The sequence below is a fragment of the Ovis canadensis genome, chromosome 12 (assembly GCF_042477335.2).
Source record: "Ovis canadensis isolate MfBH-ARS-UI-01 breed Bighorn chromosome 12, ARS-UI_OviCan_v2, whole genome shotgun sequence".
Lineage (NCBI taxonomy): Eukaryota > Metazoa > Chordata > Mammalia > Artiodactyla > Bovidae > Ovis > Ovis canadensis.
Genome location: NC_091256.1, coordinates 62229865 through 62255655, shown reverse-complemented (window position 1 = coordinate 62255655; position 25791 = coordinate 62229865). Strand labels below are relative to the sequence as shown.

The 25791-nt window shown below is 37.3% G+C and overlaps 1 protein-coding gene across 3 annotated transcripts in view; it reads left to right on the top strand.

Annotated features, from left to right (window-relative positions):
• Positions 1-25791, top strand: part of SPEN (spen family transcriptional repressor) — an 87905-nt gene that overhangs the window by 25033 nt on the left and 37081 nt on the right. For 2 of the 3 annotated variants that reach the window (XM_069545921.1, XM_069545922.1), the window contains 2 exons: positions 848-1168; positions 4290-4766. In XM_069545921.1, the coding sequence (XP_069402022.1) occupies positions 848-1168; positions 4290-4766 (798 nt within the window). Of the gene's footprint in view, positions 1-847; positions 2443-4289; positions 4767-25791 lie in introns of all 3 variants that reach the window. The other variant, XM_069545923.1, reaches the window with a different exon arrangement.

The following is a 25791-nucleotide window of genomic DNA, read 5'->3' as shown; positions in this document are numbered from 1 at the left end:
TTAAAAAAAAAAAGCCAAATGACAAGGATATATGAAATACAGTTAACTCTTAATGAAATTTGTAGAATTTTTTTGAATTTTAAAATTCTAGATAATTATATTTTTTATATACATGCTTCAGAATATAAACGGTGCCATACAATTTTTCTTTTTGTACATAGTAAACTATTTTTGGAATGAAAATGAGAACATAGAGTCTGTCAAAAAGATTTTCTGATGTATTAATTTATATAAACAATTATATATAAATTATAAATTTTAACACTTTTTCTTTTAATCCTCTGGAAAAGAGAATTAAATAGCAAAAAATTACATTAAAAATTAGGACTGATACTTGCACATGCACAGAATATTTGAATTTATTTTGCCTTCCAGTAAGGAGTGTTTGAAATCATCTTATTTTTTCAGTAAAATCATTTTCACTCAATGAAAAATGAAATCTGTAGAATAGCTATTTTCAGCTACAGTTTTTACTTTAATAAAAATCTCTTAAGACTGGTAAGTTACTTTGATTATCTTAGGTATACTATCCTTTTTTAGGATGTAAAATTCCTAATAACTTATGAAAGTCATTCAGCTCAGTGTTCTAGAAAAGTAAAAGTCAGTTTATAGTAAATAAAATATTTACAAATGAGAGCAATAAAATAATCTGGGAAAAATGTTTGTAAATATTTGCCTCGATAAAGAAAAATGTGAGTATATAAGACATTTAAAATTAACTTGCAACCCATTCCCTATATATGCATAATGTAAATTGTTTAAATATAAGAAACATTTAGAAAACTATTTTTGGAAAATTATTACCATGCAGCAATAACATTGACTATTTATTTTTTAATTTTTTTAGATATGGCCGTGTGGAAAGTGTCAAAATTCTCCCAAAGAGGGGTTCTGAAGGAGGAGTGGCTGCCTTTGTGGATTTTGTGGACATCAAAAGTGCACAGAAAGCTCACAACTCAGTCAACAAAATGGGAGATAGAGACCTACGCACGGATTATAATGAACCAGGCACCATTCCGAGTGCTGCTCGGGGATTGGATGATACAGTTTCCATAGCATCTCGTAGTAGAGAGGTTTCTGGGTTCAGAGGAGGTGGTGGAGGGCCTGCTTATGGCCCCCCACCATCACTTCATGCACGAGAAGGACGTTATGAGCGGAGACTTGATGGGTAAGTTCCAAGGTTTCTGTAGGCAGGTATTTTGTATTTGATATGGTGAGAAACAGAAACTCGTATTTAGGGGCCCCAGATGGATTTAAAGTTTTGGGCATTCTCAATGTTTCCTATTTTGGGTTGGAAACGGAAGTGATTTCTATCCCAGTGGCTGGTATCTTATGGAATCGTAGAGGATATTTCCTGCAGCTGGTTGGATATTTACTGCTGAGATATAAAGTGGTGGAAGATTTTGTATGGCAGCATCAGTTTTGGAGTTACCTGTCTTCTAGACTTTTATTCCTTCTCTTGGATAATGTTAAGGCTTTCCTTGGATATATCTCTTCTACCTGATGGAGCTACTTGGCTACAGATTTTGTGGTTGTACTATATGGAATATTTCTGGAATATTAGAGCCTACAGATTCTTTTAGAATTTGATATTTGCTTCTCAGTTTTCAATGCACGAAGTGTATGAACGAATTGGTATGTCACCAAAAAACCTAGCAGTCCATATGATTCGACCTCTTGGATTCTACAAACAATACTTTAACCTGGAAATATGTATTTGGATGAATATGTATTTGGATGAAGAGGAGTGAAGGCAATGCTTGATTTTTCCATTTTGGATCTACACAGTTTCCATGTTGGAATTATACTCCTTGATGGAATGGGGAAAAATTGAGATGATGGACGTTCCTAAATCCTGGAATATAGCCCTTCTTTTCTAATTGCTGGAATGTATGGGATATCATGTTGTCAAGATTCCATTAGCCCAAGAGAAGAGGATTACTATCCTGTTTCTTAAGCAAGTTGCTGTCCAATTAAAGGTACTTTAGCTTTGAACACATGGTGATGATCAGTTGTGGATACAGCAATCAAAATGGACTTTGCTGGATGGCTACAAAGGTGAACTGTTGGCGAGCAACTGTGCCTTCCTCACTTCATGGAATCGCAGAGGATATTTCCTCTTCTGTCAGCTGCCTGATTCATACTTAGGGCTGGAGATTTTTGTGAATGTGGATCAATTTATAATTTTCTGCTGTCTCAAGAAAGAAGTCTGGGGGTTTGAGAGTTACAGTTTGTCTGGGACTGCTTGCTTCCAGTGGAATTATTTTATCTGGTCATTAAGATTTTTTTTCCTTGTGGTTCATCTAAATATCATTTGACACCCTTGCCCATTAAGAAGGTGGATTACCCCCAAAAGAGGGGCCAAAATTGGGGAAGTTATGTTCACAATTCTCTCCCTAGATTTAATTGGGATTATAGGTCGTGGTTCCACACTTGGAAAAGGTTGGTATGTCCTGACCTGTGTATATTAGCCCCTCTCCTAACCCAAGTCAAACTTTCTTTTTTTTCCCACTAACTCTAGAATTATTTAGTGCTAATAGATGATTCAAAGAATAGCTATTAGATTTCAGCTCTGCTAGCTCTTGTGCCTGCCTTCTGTCTCTTCCTAATGGATAAGAACTTTGCATATTTATAAAATATCTGATATAGCAGTAATTCTCCTAGAACTATTACCTATTGCTTCTGTTATATCATTAATAATAGCTCTTACTGATTAACATTTGATAGGGTACTAATTGAAGTATTTATGACATTTTCTCTCTTAAGTCTCAGAAGAACCCCTCTTCTTTATTAGACAGTGAAACATCTATCCAAATTCCAGAAATGTAGCAAATTAAAAAGGAGAGTCATTTAACATATTTAAGTAGGAAAGATAATATTGAATTTTTTTTGCCATGCCAGTTGCTTTTCATAATAGCAAAAACAAAATACAGCCTAGGAGAAGGTATGATTGCTACTAAGTGAGATGGTGAAAATGAAGGTTAGTGGAGAGATTTGGAATCTAAGTATGTATTGGAAACACAGTATTAGTTGTAAGATTTTTGCCACATATTCTTTATTGCAGAGATTCTAATTCATCTGTATCTTTCATAGCTCCTTAATCACTTTTGATAAAAGATAGACCCAAAGGTAAGGTTGAGAAGAGACTCAACCTCATGCTTGAGATTCAAGTGAACTGGTGTTTTAGGAACTTTCTTAATAACTAGAGAACTGAAGATTTCTTTGTAGAATTGGAATTGGTTTTTAATATTAGCTTATAATTGCATGTGTGTAATTATACATGCAACAGTTTTTGTACTCATAGATTGACAAGTATTCATGCCCTACAGAAAAAAAATTGTATAGTTAAACCATTGCTAAAAACTGAATTTTATAGTTTGCAAAGTTGCCTTATTTCATCAGAGGCAATTTGAGTATAACTAAAACCCTAAGCGAATATATTTCTTTTAACCATTAAGTAATACATTAACAGACTGAATTATGGACTAGGCATTTAAAAATTATTTGTAATTTGATAGTGCAAGAAGATAAAATAACCATTATTCTTTAATTAGTTAAATTTATCATAGAATAGCATGTGGCAGCCCAATATTTTGATATCCTAAGTGGTTTTTGGTTTGATTTTCTTTTTTAAGATTCTGTTTTTATTATTAAGTGTGATTCTTTGGGCACAGCAATTTACATAATTTACTAATTTTATAATTACCCAAGAAATTGAAAGTTAATATGAAAAAGTTATACTTAACATTTTTTTCTATACTTCTTTGAAGATGCCCTCCTATTGCTGAGACATGGGCATGCATTGCAATGAGGCTTTCATGTCTGTGTGAAAAACATATCATGGAAATTTTGCCTGAAATACATTTGCAAAGTAAATACAATTTGGCATACATTTTAATCTGGTGAAAGTATAGAAAGTTTCATTTTCATATTAAAATGAAAGTCTCTTCTTGTTCCATTAAATTTAAAATAAAAAAGGAAATGGCATATGTCTATTTCTGTATATAAGCCAGAAAATCCCTAATAAAAAGAGCAGCTGACTTACAGAACACTAGTCATGAAAGCCCAAAATACAGTTACAACAGTAATTGCTTAGCTGTGGAAATAAGTTTTGGAGTCAAGTAAAATGTTAAGCTTGTTAATGTTTGCTTACTAAAGTAGGTTACTGCCATTTAGAAAATGACCATTTGCACAAAGAAAATGCTGAAGTGAATGTTTGCATGACTTGCTTTTAGTTTTGCTTTCCCGTTTCTGATTGATTAAATATTTTTCCCCCCTCCTAAATGCAGGGCTTCAGATAACAGGGAGCGTGCTTATGAACATAGTGCCTATGGACACCATGAACGGGGGACGGGAGGATTTGATCGGACAAGACATTACGATCAGGATTACTATAGAGATCCTCGAGAGCGGACTTTACAACATGGGCTCTATTATACTTCTCGGAGTCGAAGTCCAAACCGTTTTGACGCTCATGACCCCCGATACGAACCTAGGGCTCGGGAGCAGTTTACACTGCCCAGTGTGGTACACAGGGATATCTACAGGGACGACCTTACCCGGGAGGTACGAGGCAGAAGGCCCGAGCGGAATTACCAGCACAGCAGGAGTCGCTCACCACACTCATCCCAGTCTAGAAATCAGTCTCCTCAGAGGCTGGCTAGTCAAGCGTCTAGACCCACAAGGTCCCCTAGCGGCAGCGGCTCTAGAAGTAGATCCTCCAGTAGTGATTCAATCAGCAGCAGCAGTAGTACCAGCAGTGACAGGTAGGTTAACAGTCTTTTGTTATCAGAGACAAGGTCTTGAATAAATTGTTACAAATGAGCTACCATCAGTGGTACTGGTTTTTAGTACAGTCATATTTTTGAAAGTAATCTTGGATCATGTATGTAATGAATGAAGAAACTTTGATTAGCCCTGTGGCCAACGAGTTAACTATTTTCCCAAGTACTCGAATCTAAATGATGATTTGCAAATAGTGTTTCATCCTTCAGATGCTGAATGTTAAAATTGCCAAAAAGGAAGAAAAGTGATAACTTCAGTTGTATGAAACAAATCTTGTGCCATACAATGAACTTTTCAAAGTTCTTTAATTTCTTAGTATATACTATTTCTATTATCTGGTTGAAAATTTGTAAAAGCTGTTGGGGTAAAGATGTATTGGTGAAATATATTGTTAATATGTTTATTATCAATGTATAAATTGACGTGTACATTTTAACATCAAGATGGTAATCAATTTATAAACTCTAGTAGGAAAGCTTTCTTTAAAATTCAGGTTGTGTTTTTGCTGTTCACTAAGGGTGAGTAGGCTAATTTTTTAGGTTGGGGCTTTTTTATTTTTACAAAAGAGGAGTTGTATTTCAAAGATGAAAATGATAAATAGAAAATAATCTTAACAAGAAACAGCTTATAAGTTAGGTTATGGGTTTTGAAGTAATAGGTCAAGGTTAAAAAAAGAAAATCAAGGTAGATAGTATACTATGTTTATAATCTTGGACAAGTTACTAAAGCTCTCTAGGCCTCAGCTTTCTCATATTTCATAAGAACCATGTTTCCTAAAGTTATTTGGAAGGTTAAAATGAAAAAAATACTTAAAGTGCTTAGTTTGATACCTATATATGTTAAATAGTGCCTTCAATAACTCCTAGCTGTTGTTACTGCTACTACTTGAGATGTTGGTAGTCTTGAGTATTTTCTGTTTCTTCTTACTGTTATTCAACATGTTAATCTCAGACATTCTAGTTTTAAATTTAGGTGGGATGTATTTTAAATTTACAAGAGACAAATTCTTTGACCTAATTAAAATGCCCAGATTATTTTTCCTTTAGTATTGCCTGCTTAGAATTAACTTAAGAAAAGTAAATGATCATGTAATTGATAAAAGGCTCCTTTTATGCCTCCTGAGTTTTCTGATTCAAAACAATAAATGGAAGCCTTTTATACATCTATCTATCTAGATGTAATTTAAATATTCTGGAAGATGTAGCATATTATAGTGAAGCTTGGAAGAGTTAGGTTCTGGCTCCAGCTTTGCAGCTGTGACATGAATGAGACCCTTAACTTCTTTTGATATCATTTAATGTATTGTTGAGTTAAATGATTGACAATATTCATTTGAATTCTATAAATTGATTATAAAATCTTGTCATGATTCACTTTCTTCTGTATAGAATTGGCCTAAGATACTCAAGTTTTAGTCATTTTCCCCAAACCTACCTCAGTAAAGGGATGGCACTGCACTCCAGTGAATCAAAATTTTTTGAAGAGTCAACCAATTGAAGTGTGGAAGTTAGAGATGAAATGCATGGCTTTCAGAAGGGTGGCATTGTACTCTGGTGGGAGTTACTGTGGTTTGGGATCTGGCCCTTGGAGTTGTGGGCTCAAAAACTTGAACCCAGAGGTGATCTGATGAATTTTGATGGAGCTAATTGCTGTTTACATAGTCAAAAGAAACAGTTGTATGCTTCTGAATATTTACATTCAGAAAGATAACTGTCAGAAAGGCAGTATGAGCTTGGGAAATCTACATGGAGACTAAATTACAACCGTAGAGGATATTTTCTCCTGTCTCAACTGCCTGAATCATACTTAGGGCTGAAGATTTTTTATGCTTTAGAGCTATGAAGGCTATGTAGAACTTCAAGAAGATATGAATTTTGGGCTAGACAAGGAACATTGTGAGCAGAAGGAGCAACGTGAAGAGCTACAAGTAGGTGGAAGAATGTTTTGAGAACAGCAAATAATTCAGTATGACTTAACCACGCTAATGTTTTGGGGTTTTATTTTTTATGCAGAGATGAGCCATTGAAGGATTTTGAGAAGGGAAATAGCTTGTTGAGATCTGTGCTTTAGAAAGGCATCTGCTTTAGAATAGGAAAGAGAGATTCCAGTTAGACAATTTCAGTATTCCATAGAAGGAAAACTTGGACATTGAGAGTGCCTAACTTGGGAAAAGTGGACATTGTAATAACATTCAGATTATATCGATTTATGAAAAACAGAATCAACTTTTTTGAAGACATGACGAGCCTTTTGATGCCATTCTGTAAGAACAGGGCCTGGTAGGTCTTCCTTTGTGCACACTGCAGAACCAGCTAAGTGTATTGCCTTTCTCCGAGTACACATTCAAATAGTTGAAATACTTAGCTACAATTCTTAGTAAAGAGGAAGGTGAAACCAAAATCGATGTAATAGTTAAAAGATTGGTCATTATATTGTTACTGAATCAAGTATAAAGAAATAAAATATTTGGGTGTTCAGAGCACATCCATTGTCTTGGGGTTCATCCCCCCTTTTATCATATATCCTCCTTTCCTCTATAATTCTGTTGATTACAAAGCGTGTTATTTTTTTAAAAGATTTATTTATTTTATTTTTTGGCTGTGGTTGGTCTTCATTGCTGCACATAGGCTTTCTCTATTTGCGGTGAGTTGGGGCTACTCTTTGTTGGGGTGCACAGACTTCTCATTGCAGGGACTTCTCTTGTTGTGGAGCACAGGCTCTAGGCATGCAGGCTTCAGTAGTTGCAGTGCATGGGCTCAGTAATTACGGCTTATAGGCTTCAGAGTACTGGTTCAGTAGTTGTGATGCAGGGGCTTAGTTGCTCCGAGTAATGTAGGATCTTCCCGGACCAGGGATTGAACCTGTGTCCCTTCCTTGCATTGTAAGGTGGATTCTTAACCACTGGACCATCAGGGAAAATGAAAGTGAAAGTCACTCAGTTGTGTCTGACTCTTTGTGACACCATGGACTATACAGTCCATGGAATTCTCCAGTCCAGAATACTGGAGTGGGTAGCCTTTCCCTTCTCCAGGGGATCTTCCGAACCCAGGTCACCCCCATTGCAGGCAGATTCTTTGCCAGCTGAGCTACAAGGGAATCCCCTAAAAATGTAATATTTTGAGTTGTTATTGTCAATTCACAATGTTCAATGCCCTTTTGGAAGAAATGTTCTTTTTTGTAAACCTTAAAACTTGATTGTGAAATGGTGACGTTCCAAGTCCTTTAAAAATGTCAACAGGTTATAGAAATAAAATATAGCTTGGTTTTATCTATAAAAGAGGTTTCTATTCTGTCTGTATGACTGACTGGAAAATTAATCATCCTCTGTGCCCCTTAATTGTTACTGCTTTGGTGAACAGATTCCTAGCAGTGCATTTCAAATGAGCAAACATGGGCTTGATGACAGTCTCATTGTGAACTCCTTGTAAATGATACACTAACTGTTTCTGCCAAACTATTCGCGGTATTTATTTAGCTGCTAAGAAGATGAGGGGCAGGTTGCTTAATGTTACACACTTCCTGTGTGCAGAGACCTGTGCTGCTGCTGCTGCTAAGTCGCTTCAGTCGTGTCTGACTCTGTACGATCCCATAGACGGCAGCCCACCAGGCTCTCCTGTCCCTGGGATTCTGCAGGCAAGGGTACTGGAGTGGGTTGCCATTGCCTTCTCCGAGACCTGTGCTACTGGGTGTCTTTCTCTGCCTTGGTTATTTAGAGAGGCCCTTTTCTTTTCAAAATAAATTTTAAATACATAAGTTAAAAACTTTGGGGGTCAGCCTTTTTCTTGTTTGTTCCTCCTTTTGGTTTGTCCAAAGAAGAACATGTCAAGTAACCTACAGACTTTTATTCTTTCTAATCCCAGAAACAGGCATTTAGATGGAAGCCCTTAAAACAAACGTAGTAATAAGCACAGATAACTGCATATAAATAACGGTTGTTGGTTATTGTTCAGTTGCTCTCTGCAGCCCCATGGACTCCAGCACGCCAGGGTTCCCTGTCCTTCACCATCTCCTGGAGCTTGCTCAGACTCATGTCCATTGAATCGGTGATGCCATCCAACCATCTCATCTTCTGTCATCCCCTTCTTCTCCTGCCTTCAGTCTTTCCCAGCATCAGGGTCTTTTCCAGCGAGTCTACTCTAAGCATCAGATGGCCAGAGCTTCAGTGTCAGTCCTTCCAATGAATTCAGGGTTGATTTCCTTTAGGATTGACTGGTTTGATCTTGCTGTCCAAGGGACTCTCAAGAGTCTTCTCCAACACCACAGTTCAAAAGCATCAGTTCTTCAGTGTTTAGCCTACTTTATAGTCTAAGTCTCACAGCCATACATGACTACTGGAAAGACCTAGTGGGTGACATCTCATTGTCTCTTGTCTCTCTGGCTTTCAGTAAGCCATGTCGTCTTAAAGTGTGTTTAGTTTACCAGTTTGAAGAAATCAGAATTTTAGAGCAAGCTTCCTTCTTAAGTAGGTTTTAAGAATTGGAATAGGTTGATTTAAAAACTGTATATAGGCATTTCCCTGGCAGTCTAGTGGTTAGGACTCCATGCTTTCACTGTTGAGGGCCTGGATTCATATGTTGAAATATATAAAGACAAAGCTTGGAGATATAGGAAGGGGAAGAGAAAGACACATACAATATCACTTCCAGGTCAAAAAACTAACCTGTGAAAGTCCTTGTGGTGTTTGTTTAATAAGTCTATATAACTGCAAGCAATCAGCCTTTTCAATTCTGATGCTGTATTAAGATGTGACAGTCTTTATGCCCATCTCTTGTCCAGTATATTGGCTTTGCATTAGAATAGTTTAGTTTTTATTGAAAGGGAAATGAAAAATAATTTTTAAAAATTTTATTTAATTTTGGCAGTGCTGGGTCTTTGTTGCTGTGCATTGCCTTTCTCTAGTTGTGGCGAGCAGGGACTACTCTCCAGTTGCAGTGCAAGCACTTATTGCGGTGGCTTCTCTTCTTGCAGAGCACGGCCTCTAGGGTGTATGGGCTCAGTAGTTGTGGCACATGGGCTTGCTTGCCCTATGACATGTGGGATCTTCTTACACCAGGGATAGAACCCTTGTCCCCTGCATTGGCAGGCAGATTCTCAACCACTGAACCACCAGGGAAGTCTATAAAATATTTCTTATTGCTGGTATTATTTGTAGAACTTGTAAGTGTATTTCTTTTATATGTTTTGAATAAAATATATTGAAAATTGTATATAATTTTATTTTTTTCTGTTAGCTTAAGAATATTTTACCTGAGTTATAGTTACATAGTAATTATTTAGAATATTGAACAAATTCTGAATTTTTACAACAGATAAAGGTAAAATGAATGTGACCCTTTTAACTAAAAAAGTGTTAGCATGGCAGTCCTTAAACTGACAAGCTTTTAAAAAAATCACACACACACACACACACACACACACACTGTGTGTGTGTATATATACACACATATATATATATATAATGTGTGTGATCAATTCTGCTAATAATTTTGTGAATGATATAGATGTTTTAGATTACAGTTTCTTAGAGGGGGAATTTTATTCACATATCCTTTTGTCTGCAGTTTCATAAGGAAGTTTTGTAGTTCATTTAGTTTATGATAGAGAATTTCAAGTTCATGAAGAAAAATTTTCAGAACTGTCTGTCTGAAGCTCAGTGGAAAAATATGGATGAGGCTGAAGAGGCACTAGATGTGGTGGTAATGCGTGTATCAAGGTGATAGTGGCAGTATACTTTTCATTTCTCTTACAGTATGCTTATTTACAATGTTGACTGGGGGAAGGAATCTCATGTTATTACTATTACCTGGCTATGTAATTTGTTATGATATATATTGTATGCTAGAAACTGTCAGATAGGGCACCCGTTTTAACATACATACATGATGTAAGAGTCAGTTTCTTAAAGTTGTTAAAGGGATTAATAATTAGTGGGGGTTTTTTGGTGATAGTTGCAATGCTTAATCATAAAAACACATTTGTCTGAAATTTTATCATCAAAGGTGATCTTATCTATAATTGGGGCTTCCCTGGTGGTTCAGATAATGAATAATAATTTCTGAATTCAGTTGGAGATAAAATTTGTTTTTTTGCACTGTTTAACATGAATCACTTAAATTGAAATAGGATTTTTTTTTGTTATTATTCTTTGAGTGTGTAAGAGAAGATACTTGTGCTCTGAAACTACTGAAACATAAACTGTCTACAATGTAAAAATTAATGACTAGATATCTATTGATTTGGGGGATAAAACCAAGTGAAATGTATGTTTTAGATGTATTCAGAGGACTTTCAAGGAAGAACAGTAAAGGTTTATTAAAAAGCCTTTAGAAGAAGTCAAAGTCAAGGATAATAAATATTCTTAGGATTTTTTTTATTTGTCTTTTGCCCCTTATTTTTATTTAGATTGAAACTATTTCCACTCTTATTTTAAGCTTGAATAAAACATTACAATTTAAATATCTGATTTATTTCTGGATTTCACAGACATTCTTGGCCTGTTTTATTGTTTTTATCCTTCTGCCTCATTTTTACTTTTTTAAGATAGTTGAAATTGTCTGAATTTTCAAAAGAGAATGTCTTTACAAAAATCAGTATTATGAATAAGGTGTATTTTTTACAGTGGACTATTCTAGCTGCTAAATGAAGTTTTTATTTTGAAATTTGCAACTCTTATTTGTGATGGACGGCTTTTTTGACTATGGTTTTGACTTTTTTTTTTAGTGATTATTCTTTCCGTGAAATATTGGTATCTTGTGTTTTTTAAAAAATTAATTTTGGTATGTGTGTGTGCTCACACGCTCACAGGAGCTCTTCTTCCTTGCTTTGCACAGGCTTTCTCTAGTTGGGACAGTGGGGACAACTCATGATCATTGTGTGCCTGCTGCCCTTGTGCAGTACAGGCCCAAGGCACCTGCTTCAGCAGTCCTGGCACAAGGGCTTTAGGTGCTCCCGGGCATGTGGAATCGTCCCCCAGACCAGGAATCAAACCCCATCCCCTGAGTTGGCAGGTGGATTCTGAAATCCACTGCACCTCCAGTGAAGTCCTCTAAGTTCGCATAAAAAATTCACCTTCTTGGAAGGAGGAGAACTAACATGCCTGCCTTTGTTTATTTGCAGTCCTGGAGAAAACTGATCTAAAATCCACATTGTTTTGCCTCATTTTGAGTGGGGCTGCCTTTTAAGTACTGTTAATTTACAAAGGAATAAACATTTGCTCATTCCCTCCTTAACGCAGTTTTGGGGTTGTTAGCATGAAGGCATACATGTTTAGCGGTGTGTGCTTGAAGAGCTGCTGTTCTTCGGTCGCGTCCTACTCTGCAACCCCATGGACTGCAGCATGCCAGGCCTCCTGTCCTTCACCATCTCCCCGACCTTGCTCAAACTCATCTCCATCGAGTCAGTGATGCTATCCAACCATCTCATCCTCTGTCGTCCCTTCTCCTCCTGCTTTCAGTTTTTCCCAGCAGATGAGTGCTGCTGCTGCTGCTAAGTCACTTCAGTTGTGTCCTACTCTGTGCGACCCCACAGACGGCAGCCCACCAGGCTCCCCTATCCCTGGGATTCTCCAGGCAAGAACACAGGAGTGGATTGCCATTTCCTTCTCCAATGCAGTACCCCCATCTAATTAATTAATTAATTTTATTGGTAGTGTTTTTTACATTCCCATCAGTGGCAGGCATGCTGAAGAGCCCGTATGCTGGAAACATTCCTTTCCAGTTTATCGAGCAGTAAGCTACACACTTCTGTCTTTTGGGATCACCTTAGCCAGCCAAGCCTTTTTTGTATGCTGAATATGGAAGATGGAAGTGTTCGCTAATTGCTCTGGTGGACTTAACTTCCATTATGGAGATTTATAAATAGGCCTAGTTCCTTTTTAGAATTAGGTACATACAGCATTTCAGTAAGGCTTTTGAGAGGTGTAGGTAGGTGTTGCCAGCGTTAGCGTTCCGTGCGGAATAGGCAGTCGGTGTTGGAAACTAAGCTGACCCATTTTGACTGTATTAGGAGCCTTGCTTTCATTAGGAGCTCTGCTGCTAGCGAAAAGAGAACGAGCGAGGTAGACTTAGAGCTGAGCGTAAATGAGAGTTCATTGTGTGCCGCCTGGGCAGCCAGTGCCTCTGAATATTATGGGGAGAGCTAGGAACTGCTTGTTTGTGACTCAAACCAGCCTAAACTGGAATCATCCAGTTTGAGTTGGCGGCTTGCCACCTCCCAGAGGCTTCCTTATTTTGCCTGTTTTTGCCCGGCCCTCAGCGCAGGGGGTGGGGCCTGCGCGTGGGGGCTGGCCCGATTTGGGGAGGAGCGCCTGGGAAGTGGCTGCAGGTCAATCCAGGTGTGTTCCTAAGGAGGCAGCCTTTCAAAAAATTCGGAAGCCTAAGAATAGAAGCTGATGTGAACACCACTCTTCAGTGCATCTTTCCATTATTACTCTCTTGTTTTAACTGTAACTTTCTCTCTTCTGCCCCTCAGAAACTAAGGCTGGAAAAATAGCTTCTGCATGTTCTGCGTTTGGTGATATGAAATTTGTTACCCCCCAATTAATTAATTATCAGAGTTCCCCAGGAACTTGCTTTTGGTTGTCAGTCTGTTTGCAGTGAAGAACTCTCTGCCATGCTCCTTTTCATTCTCTTCACAGAGGTGCTGGGATTTATTTTGGCTGGTTAGGTGGAAAGAATGAAAAATAGGTTTGGGGGATAAATTTGTGACTTTGTATCTTGTGAGTTTTAATTTAACTTTGATGTAAAATTTTAAATGTTGCTTTAAAAATTAACAAAAAGTAATTTAAAGTCCTAAACAAACTTTAGACTTAAAAATACTGTGCCAGATTGTATTTGGTTTAGAAGCAGAGTCAAAACAAAAATGCTTAAATTGCAGATTTTTAGTGTCACGACTGCTTTGTGCATAGCCTCTTTCACAACTTTCCTCTTTGACAAATAAGGGAGTTAAATATGGCCTAATTCCTGGTCAGCGAACACCGAGAAGTCACTAAGATATTAAAGCCACAAATAAAGGGGTGCATTTATTTTTGTCTTTAGAAGTGCCAGAGTTATATAGAAAATGCAAGTGCGTATAAATTTGTTTATGTTTTAAACTTTTGGAATGAGATTGAAACCTGTGTTAGTCTTTTTTTTACTTACGGTGGAAGTTTACTTAGAGCGGTTTTGGAGACCTTGTTATTCTCTTTTATCTTTTGTGGGTTGTTTTCACTTGAAGGCTTTCTATGGTCTTTCTCAGAAGCCATGGTATAATTTTACCCTGCCCTGAACAAAGGGATCATCCATGCACAGGACTAAAGGAAAATGTGTATTCTCCTTTTAAAATAAACAGTAGCATTTTCTGAGGCTTAGAATTAGCCAAGATTTCATTGCCTGCCTCCTCTCCCTAGTTTTTTTTTTTTTTAATCTGTTTCTTCAAGTACAAACTGAGTGTTTACCCTTATCTGTAAAGGATAGTTTTGTGATTTCCTCTTGTGAGAAAATGGAAAGAGCACCCTTTGATAATTTATTTACTTAAATTATTAGTCATTCATTAAACTAAATACTATTAGGGTTTCATGCTGCTACAAATTGTATAAAGTCACTTCTGTGGGACATTTCCTATGTCTGCTTTGTAGGATAAAGGAACTTCTCTTTCCAGGTATACAAGATAATAAGTGAAATATATTTTAAAATTAACTTTGCAAAACAGAATTGGTTTTCCTAAGAATCTGAGTCATACTCTTAAAAAAACTTCTCTTGGTGTAGAATGGATTAAAAATATATTCAAATATATGGTGATAATAATATGTATTCTTTGAATCAGATTGGAAAATATATAATTCAAGTAAAATAAGATTGGACTTTTTAAAACTTTTATTTATTTTTGGCTGCCCTGGGTCTTGGTTGTTGAGTGTGCTTTCTCTAGCTGTGGCGAGTGGGGCTACTTTCTAGCTGCGGTCCGCAGGCTTCTCATTGTGGTGCTTCTCTTGTTGCGGAGCATGGGCTCTGGGGTGTGCAGGCTGTAGTTGTGGTGCACAGGCCTGGTTGCTCCACGGCTGAGAAATCTTAGTTCCTGGACCAGGGATCAAACCCGTATATTGGCAGGCAGATTCCCAACCACTAGACCACCCGGGAAGTCCAGAGGACCTTTTAGAATTTGACTTGGTTAATAACCTTTTGAGTTTTTCTTAATGCCATTAAATTAGAAAAAATAAAAATTGTTTTAAACTTGTGTGAATTGTTGGTACAATCCCAAATAAAGGATGGTGGTTTTTTTTTTTAACTTATCAATAAAGATAGTTTTTAAATTTTAAAGTGATAGGTACCCAAGAACCAAGTTCTACTTTGTCTATTTATTCCTCTGTACTCTTGAAGTGGAAATGTATGTTTTCAGGGATCAGTCTGCTCACTTACTAGAGCTGTCTGGAATTAAAATGAGAACTTACGTGACTTTAACAAAATAACAGTTTTCCGTTAGTTTTTCCTAATGATTTTTGTGTATACTGTAGCAATTATTAATTTATTTGAAAAATATCTATTTCTGTATTTATGGCTGTGCTAGGCCTTCATTGCTGCTCTCAGGCTTTCTGTAGTTGTGATGAGTTGGGGCTGCTCTCTGGTTGCAGTGGCTTATGTTGTTGCACAGCATGGACTCTAGGGCTCTTGGCTTCAGTAGTTGCTGCTTGAGGGCTCTGGAGCGTGGGCTCAGTAGTTGTGGCACATGGGCTTAGTTGGCCCTGCAGCATGTGGAATCTTCCTGGACTAGGGATTGAACCCCCATGTCCGCTGCATTAGCGGGCAGATTCCTAACCACTGGACCATCAGTAACAATTATTTTAAAATGTGCTAAACCTCTCAAGTGTTACCTTTCATAAATGGCGTTTCTTTTAAGTACTGTAATGGCTTTAACATGTTCTTGTTCAGTTGCTCAGTTATGTCCAACTCTGTGCGGCCCCATGGACTACAGCACGCCAGGCTTCCCTGCCCTTCACCATCTCCCAGAGCTTGTTCAAACTCATGTCCATTGAGTCGGTGATGCCATCTAGCCATCTCGTCCTCTGTCGTCCCCTTCTCCTCCCGCCTTCAATCTTTCCCAGAATCAGGGTCTTTTCTAAGGCTTTAACATGGCCTCTTTTAAGGATAATATGCTTGTTTATTGGGGAGCTTTCTGGTTCTGGAGCTCAGTTGTGCATTACTGTATCCTCTAGCCATACGTGGCTATTGAGCACTTGAAATTTGGCTAGTCTGTGCACCAGTACTGATCCACGCTGTAACACGGGTGAACCTAAAAAAATGCTTAGTGACAGAAGATGGTAGGAAAGACCACATATTACATGATTCTCTTTATGTAAAATGTCTAGAATAGGTAATTACAGAGGCAGGAAGTAGATTAGATTAATGGTTACCTTGGGCTGAGGATGGAAGATAACGGGGTGTGCTGCTAACAGGTATGCGTTTTTTTTCTTGAACAATGTAGACGTACCAAGGTTACATTATGGTGATGATTGTATGATTGTATAATTGTATAAATATACTAAAAACTATTAATTGTGTACTTTTAAATAGGTCAGTTTTATGGTATGAAATTATATCTCAGTGGAACTATTTTTTAAAAATACAAAATTTTGAAGATACAGCAAAACAAAGTTACTAGTTTTTATGTTGACTGCATGTTGAAATTACATTTTGAGTATATTACATTAAATAAGATACATTATTAAATTTCACCTGTTCTTACTTTTTAAGGTGTGGCTACTTTACATTTTTATCTTCTATTAAATTTCTGTTGGACAGTACAGTTGTAGAAATGAACTCTATCAGGATGGAATGTCATGGAGTAATTTGTGCATCCATATTTAGTGCTTTTCTTTTTTTTTTAGAGAATAGCACCCATTCTTTTTATTAATTCTCATGACCCTTCTGTTCTTTTGAAATTACCGATTAATGAGAAAAGCTCTTGGGACTTTTCATGAAGTCCCAAGACTTAAAATATAGTCTTTGCTGAGTCTGTCTTTTTCAAATTTAGGATTGATCAGCCTGAAATATTAAAATGCATATTGATTTCCAAAGTGGCCAAGGGAATGTCTCAGTTGTTGAAAACCTTTAATGTGTAAGTCTCCAATGAATTAATCTTCCAAGAAGAAAATTATGTCATCTTAACTGAGTGATATTTTTTAATTAAAAACAAAACCCAAAAAACCTCAACCCCTTAATCTGAAGGTAATTTTTAAATGATGGCTAATACTTTTGATAAAGGTTTAAAGTGTGTTTAAAATGCATGGAATTCTAGTGTTGAAATTAGAATAAGACACACATTTGATATATACTTGTCTTGTTTCTAGATGCGATATACGTAACCAAAACTGGGGAATTCTGTGGCTCTCAGTGTTACTTTTGACCCTGGGGAGGGGCACACTCCTCTCCTGAATGTGCTGTGTCATGGTGGTTGGATCCATTTGGATGCTGCTTTGTGTTTGTTTCCATTGGAAGAAATCGCAGAGGAGTTGTTTGAGAGGAAGGACTTGGGGTTTTTTAGTGAGTAATTTGAAGTCATTTATAAATAAAAACACATGCATCAAACAGTGGGTGGCTTTAGGCTTCCTAGTGGGTAGTTAGGTGCCCTGGTAACCACTTGAGTATGGAGCTACCTTAATAAAGAGTTTAGAAGTGGAAAATAGCAAGCCTCTTTTTAAAAATCTGGATAGGAAAGAGTTGCACTTAGCTCCAAAGTTAAACTGGAGAAAGGCAAAACCCAAAGTTCAAGTTTACTTGTGGGTTTGGTAAAGACTACAGCATTTGTACATAACCATTTGGGAATTTAAAACAACAACAACAAAATGGTTTCACTTGATCCCTATGCTTTCTTGGTTTATGCCTTTTAAACCATTTAGTTGTTCATACAAGCAATAGATCTAGTTTTTATTCTTTGTGTAGTTGAGGAAATAAATCCCACTGTAATAATTAGCAGTTTAGATTTCTCCTTAGTTTGTCCCTTGAATGATACACCCATCCCATGGATGTTCTAAGCGCTTTGCTGCCTTACAGAATGATGTCTTGTTCCTTCGGCAGATGTGTTCTGCTTGTCACTTCTAGGATGCCTTCATGTTTGAAGCTCTTTGCTTTGAGTTACCTGAGTATCAGGTTTTGTGAGTCTTAAGGTTTTGTGAGTCTTACATTGCCAAAAATGTAATGACACTGCAGGCTGAGGCTTTTTGGAATTTAAGCTAAAGGTACTTTGGACCCTAGCGGAAAGGCTACAGTGAGAATATATACATAAGTAATTTTCCCACTTTATCTGCTACAAATTTTTTTTGCACTATGAATCTGTCCAGGCAGAATCTGATCACATACCTGCCCCACCCCCAAATCTCTTTAAAAAAAAATAATATTAAGCTGCACTTTGTGACTAGTTTTCTGCTACTCCATCATCTTAAAATTAACTTGGAAGTTTTTTAGAGCCCCATGAAGCCCATCAGCAAATATGCCACGAAATTCTTAGTGATAGATTTATAAGAGCTTAGCCACTTTCCAGTTTTTTTCCAATAGCCAATTTTTGCTATTGTTACTAGAACACTAAGATTTGAAACCACCAACCTATAGTTTCTTAAAAATATTTATTCAGTATTTATTTATTTGGCTGTATTGGGTCTTAGCTGTGGGATCCATTTGTTGTTGTTGTTGTTGTGGCACACAGACTCTCTAGTTGTGGTGTGAGGGCTTAGTTGCTCTCGGGCATGTGGGATCTTAGTTCCCCAACCAGAGATTGAACCTGTGTCTTCTGGATTGCAAAATGGATTCTTAATCACTAGACCACCAGGAAGGTCCTCCAAATATGTTTTTAATGCCTAAACTTGTAAGCCTTCAATTTTAAAAAAATTGTGGTAAAATATATATATAGCATAAAATTACCATTTTAACTTGTTTTCAAGTGTACAGTTCAGAGGCATTGAGTATTTTTACTTTGTTGTACAACTATCACCACCAGTCATCTGCAGAACTTTTTCATCTTCCCAAACTGGAACTCTGTAACCACTAGACAATAATGAATTTTCTGCCCTAGTCCCATTCTTCTCTCCCCTAGTCCCTGGTAACCACCATTGTATTTTTTGTCTCTTATGAGTCTGACTATTCTAGGTAACTCATAAAAATGGAATAATACAATATTTGTCCTTTTATGTCTGGCTTATTTCACTTAGTACAGTGTTTTAGAGATTCATCTGTGTTGTAGCAAATGTCAGAATTGTCCTTTTTAAAACTGAATAATATTCCTGTAGGCTTTTGGGGAAGAAACCTTTACTTATCTAGCTGTCATTCTATAGATTAACTATTTCCATATTCCTTGTATTTAATTCTACTAAAAAATAGTATGAGTAATAAGCTTAAAAACATTAACTTGAAGCTTTAATTGCACCCAGAAGAGTTACTTGTACTTAATTTTTTTGTTACCAAGCTACACATATGCTACACATAGCATATTTAAGCTCAATTTTAAATAGTATTTTCCACCAAAATAAGGTGCTCTTTAAAAAATTGTCCTTTAATAATTGTTTTGTCCTTTATTTATGTAAACTGTTGGACTTTAGAATAGGACGATAAATAAAACCAGTTATTTTAATTACTGCAGTTGAATTTACCACTGCTTTAGTGACCATGAACTCTACACCTGTTTAATCTTATCTATGTATAAAGCAGAGAAAGTACCTAAGGTTTAAGCATGCTTGATATTTACAAATGCTCTTAGGTAAAGGCTAGGTGGAAACTAAAACCCAGAAACGTTAATTTTTGAAGTGTAGCTTTTCTATTATTCTTAGAAATCCTTAGAAAATAAATTATTTATTTTTTATATTAGTAGAAACTGATTGCAGTGTAAAGAAAAATTATTGCTGTTGGATTATGGCTCTCTTTCTGCTTCTAGCTGTGTCTGTTGAAGTAACGGTTACACATAGGCATGTGCACGCGTACACACACACACACACACCACCCCCACCCCCCATGGAGTATTACACACACACACACACACACACACACACACACACACCACCCCCACCCCCCATGGAGTATTACTCAGCCAGCAAGCAACACAGTCAGACCTGGAGGTTACTATACTAAGTGAAGTAAGTCAGAAAGAGAAAGACAGTATCTTTTATCACTTATGTGTAGAATCTAAACAGATATAAGTGAATTTTTTATAAAACAGAAATAGACTCAAAGACTTAGAAAACAAACGTGGCTACCAAAGAGGGGAGGGATAAATAAAAAGTTTGGGATTAACAAATAAATACTACTGTATATAAAATAGATAAACAGTAAAAACCTACTGTGTAGCACAGGGAACTATATTCAATATCTTGTAATAACCTACAGGGGAAAAGAATCTGAAAAAAGAGAATATAAATATATAAATAACTGAATTATTTTGCTGTACACCTAAAACTAACAAACATTGTAAATCAATTATACTTCAATTAGGAAAAAAAAAACAGATAAATGTTGAAAGAAAAGGAGACAAAACTTCTATTGTCAGTTTCACTATTTCAGTTAATCATCATATTTTTAAAATCAGATCTTTTCCCATTAGAAGTCTTTGTGGTTTCTAACGATAGAAGAAATATGTGGACCAAAACAAAATTGACATTAAAATATTGGTTCCATAATTTAAAAATGCATTTTCATTCATTAATATATTAATACAGTCTTTCTCAATAAGTATCTTAAATACCGAGAATTTTAAAAAACTTTTCATTAACTTTCGGTCTAAAGAGTTTAATTTATAATTTATACAGTCAAGACCTAAAATGCTTTCCCTATTTCTTTCCAGATAGTTGTGGAATCACCAGTTAGAGTTGACTCATTTCTCTGAAATTATTTCTGGGGCACCTTTACCTTGATAAGTCAGGTTGTGAGGCCTCTTGATTCAGCAGAGCCTTATTGACAAAACCCAGCACGTAGCTTGTTACATTGACTGATTTGGAATCTCTCCATTTTTTTCTAAGGAACAAAGAGAAGTACAGTTCATTTTGTATTTTACTTCTTCAGTTTTATGTGTATGTGTTCAGTTGCTCAGTTGTGTCTGACTTTTTGCCACCCCATGGACTGCAGCATGCCAGGCTTCCCTGTCCGTCACCAACTCCCGGAGCTTGCTTAAACTCATGTCCATTGAGTTGGTGATGCCATCCAACCATCTCATCCTCTGTCCCCTTCTCCTCCTACTTCAGTCTTGCCCAGCATCAGGGTCTTTTCCAATGAGTCAGCTCTTTGCATCAGGTGGTCAAAGTATTGGAGCTTCAGCTTCAGCATCAGCCCTTCCAATGAATATTCATATTCAGGACTGATTTCCTTTAGGATTAACTGATTTGATCTTCTTGCAGTCCAAGGGACTCTCAAGATTCTTCTCCAACACCACAGTTCAAAGCATCAATTCTTTAGCGCTTAGCTTTCTTTATGGTCCAGTTCTCACATCCATACATGACTACTGGAAAAACCATAGCTTTGACTGGATGGACCTTTGTTGGCAAAGGTCTCTGCTTATTTAATATGCTGTCTAGGTTGGTCATAGCTTTTCTTCTAAGGAACAAGCATCTTTTAATTTCATGACTGCAGTCACCATCTGCAGTGATTTTGGAGCCCCCCAAAATAAAATCTCTTACTATTTCCATTGTTTCCAATTCTGTTTGCCATGAAGTGATGGGACTGGATGCCATGAACTTCATTTTTTGAATGTTGAGTTTTAAGCTAGCTTTTTCACTCTCCACTTTCACCTTCATCAAGAGGCTCTTTAGTTCCTCTTAGCTTTCTGCCATAAGGATGGTGTCATCTGGATATCTGAGGTTACTGATATTTCTCCTGGCAATCTGTATTCCAGCTTGTGCTTCATTTAACCCAGCATTTCGCATGATGTACTCTGCATATAAGTTAAATAAGCAGGGTGATAATATACATCCTTGACGTACTCCTTTCCCAGTTCTGAACCAGTTCCTTGTTCCTTGTCTGGTTCTAACTATTGCTTCTTGACCTGCGTGCAGATTTCTTAGGAGGCAGGGAAGGTGGTCTGGTGTGTGTGTATATAGATGACGTGAAATTTACCATTTTAACTGTTTAAGTATACACTTTAGTGACATTAGTACATTACCTTGTTGTGCAGCAATCACCACTTTTCATCTCCAGAACCCTTTCATCTTTCTGTTAAACAAGAACTCTTCATTCTCTTCTTCCCCAGCCCCAGGCAGTGCCATCATTCCTTCTGTCTTTATAAATTTGACTGCTCTTGTTGCTTCATAAAAATTGAGCCTTCAATATTCATACTTTGGTAAATAGCTTATATCATTTAGCATAATATCCTCAGAGTTCATCCAAGTTTTAGCATATGCCTGAATTTTTCCTCCCTTTTAAGGCTCAATAAAATTCCATTGTATATTGATACCACATTTTGTTTATACAGTCATCTGTCTCTGCATCCTTGGGTTACTTCTACTTTTTGGCTGTTAAACATGCAATGAATGTGGGTGAACAAATATCTATTTGAGCCTCTGCTTTCAGTTCTTTTGGTTATATATCCAGAAGTGGAATTGCTGAATGGTTATGGCAATTGTAATTTTTTAAGGAACTACCATACTATTTTCCACAGTGTCTATACCATTTACTTTTCCACCAACAGTGCACAGGAGTTCTGGTTTCATTCCATCCCAGCCAACATAGTTATATTCTATTTTTTTATAATTGCCATTCTAATGAGTATGATGGAGAAGGAAATGGCAACTCACTCCAGTATTCTTGCCTAGAGAATCCTGTGGACGGAGGAGCCTGGTGGGCTGCTGTCCATAGGGTTGCACAGAGTCGGACACGACTGAAGCGCCTTTTCATGCATGCATGCATTGGAGAAGGATATGTCAACCCACTCCAGTATTCTTGCCTGGAGAATCCCAGGGACAGAGGATCCTAGTGGGCTGCCGTCTGTGGTCTGCAGAGAGTCAGATATGACTGAAGCAACTTAGCAGCAGCAGCAATGAGTATGAAATGGTATCTTGTTTTGATTTGAGTTTCTCTAACAGTCATGTTTAGCATGTTTTCATGTGCACCTTGGCCATTTGTATCTTCCTTGGAGAAATGTCTGTTCAAGTTTAAAGATACTTATTTTTGTATCTGATGGGTGTTTTTTTTTTTGCTGTTGAGTTATATTGTTATACTTAAAGGCAATTTTTAAAATGTCTTAAAGTTATAAGGCAAAATACTCCCTTAAGCTCTTTATGCAGAATAGAAGTTTTATTCATTTCTCTGACCATGGTACTTTGGTGAGAAAAATATCTAGCTGTGGTACTGAACTATCATCTTAAATCTCTATGTTTAGGGTAAAGAAAGCTATTGAGTTGAGGAACAATTTTAACATGAATTGGAGTAGTTGCCATTGATGTGAATCTGATAGAGTAGGAGTAGCTGTGCTGTATATTTCACAATTTATTCAAAAATTATAAAACAGTTTTGTCGCAAGTACTTTGATCCTGCTGTTGACATGGCAAAGCACATATTATAAAAAGCTGTGTGTGGTTTCCCTTTCTGTCATGTTTTCCAAAATCAAATGATATCAGAACATTTTTGATCCTAGCTTCCTTTCAGTCTAATCTATAAAAGTTGACTTTTTTTTTCCCCTGTAAGTTATGGCATTATTCAGATATTTTTATGAAGTGATAAATACATATTTTAAAATATTTATTCATTTATCTGGCTGCATCAAGTCTTAGTTGCAGCACATGAGGTCTTCATTGGGGTGCACAAACTCTCTAGCTGTTGCTCTCAGCTCAGTAGTTGCAGCTCCTGGGCTCCAGAGTACCAGGGCTTCAGTAGTTGTGGTAGGCACTCAGGCTCTCTAGTTGTGGCATGTAGGTTTTGGAGTGTGTGGATGCATGCACTCCTGTGGACACAACTACAGCTCAGTGGTTGTGGCACAGGGGCTTTAGTTGCTTTGTGGCACATGGGATTTTCCCGGACCTGCAAGGCAGATTCTTAAGCACCAGAGAAGTCCCTGAAGTGATATACTAGTAATAAGGAAGAGTAGTGACTTTAAGGATCCCACATTTGAATTACAGTTTAAGATTAGCACGTTGGATTTGCAAAAGACAGGAAAGCAGTCAAGGAAATAATGTAGGCTGGATTTTCTCAACCTTGGTACTGTTCATATTTGAAGCCAGATAATTCTTTGTTGTGGAGACTGTCTTATGCATTGTAGGATGTTAGTAGCATCCCTGGCCTCTGCTTACTAAGTGGCAGTAAGCTTCACCCCTACCCACAACTGTGACAACCAAAAATGTCCCTTGAGGGACAAAATTGTCCCAGCTGAGAGCCACTGATGTAGGTCTTCACAGTTACAAGATTTTTGAATGAAATAGAATAACGCATCCAAAGACTCTGGATTTTGTTAGATATTTAAAGCATTTGTTAGATATTTAAAGCATTGTGTTATGTGTTATAGTTGTGCTTTTTCTTTCATCACATTCCCTGGTGGCTCAGACGGTAAAGCGTCTGTCTACAGTGTGGAAGACCTGGGTTCGATCCCTGGGTGGGGAAGATCTCCTGGAGAAGGAAATGGAAACCCACTCCAGTATTCTTGCCTGGAAAATCCCATGGACAGAGGAGCCCCATAGGCTACAGTCCATGGGGTCTCAAAGAGTTGGACACGACTGAGTGACTTCACTTTCATTTTAACTTTTCTTTCATCCCAGAAAATGTCTGTTTAAAAAATCTTCTACAAAGTTATAGATGACAGGATCCAATAAGTGTTTTTGTTTTTACAGTTACCAGTGATTTTTCAGTTAGGTTAGTGATAATACATGTCGAAGTCCTAGAATCTTGGCTAGAACAGCCACTGTTTCTCTTGAATAACTAATGAAACTTTAAAGAAGAAAGACATACTTTGCAGTTTCCAACAAAGTCATATTTTATCAGAAATTTTCATTTCACTCTTAGATACTGAATGTAGGTAATTACCTTCATTTTATTGAGCTTGGTGTACTTTCGTAGGCATCAATTTCAGTTGCTTGCATAATTCAAGTCAATAATTTATTGGAGGCACACATCCATTATACATTGGGCACCATGGCTAGACTCTGTTTACAAAGATGAATCCAGTCTTGGACTTTTAAGAGTCCAGTAAATGCATGGTTATAATACTGAGTGAAGAGATTTGAGACAGACATGGCAGTAAAAGAGGTTTAGAAACACACAACTAAGAAACTAATGAATGCTTATGGGGTGGGGTGGGGTTGTCAAGAACAGCTACAGAGCAGGAGGTTAACTCTGGATCTCACTAATCCTTGTTGGCAAGTCAGGGAAGTACAGAAAGGAGTCTTCAGTAGGAGCAGGTATGGGCGAGAACGCTCCCATCGCTGTGCCAGGCAGAGTGCCGAGTAGTTTGCCATCACTGACTTATTGAATCCTCACCACAGCCTCTCATACGTGGTAGGTCTTATGACCATTTACATGTAAGAAAATGAAAGATTAGAGAGGAAGTAATTTAACTAAGGACTTATATCTGATAGGAAAAAAGGGAGGTACCCATGATTAGAACCTGGTATACTCTTTTGTTTGTTTTGGCTGCACTGTGAGGCATGTGGGATCTTATTTCCCCACCAGGGACAAAACCTGTGGAAGCGCATGGTCCTAACCACTGGATCATCAGGGAAGGCCCTAAACTGGTATACTGTTACGTGGGTAGATCATTGTTATTTAACTGCATAGTTGTATCTGACTCTTTCGTGACTCTATGGGCTGTAGCCCACCAAGCTCCTCTGTCCATGGGATAGGCCATTAGTGGGTGGGATAGAGTGTGACAAGAGAGTGAGAATGAGCAACTAGGCAGTTAGTTTGGGGCCAAGTTGTAAAGGGTCCCTTCTCCCATGTTGAACAATATGGAGGTGTCAGAGCTGGAAGATTTGGAGGGAGGTGGAGAGTCATAGAATCCTAGAGTTAGCAGGACCTTTGAAAGTCTCATAACCCACTAGGGAAATTAAAGTTTAGAGAGGCAAAATGAGGTACTTTG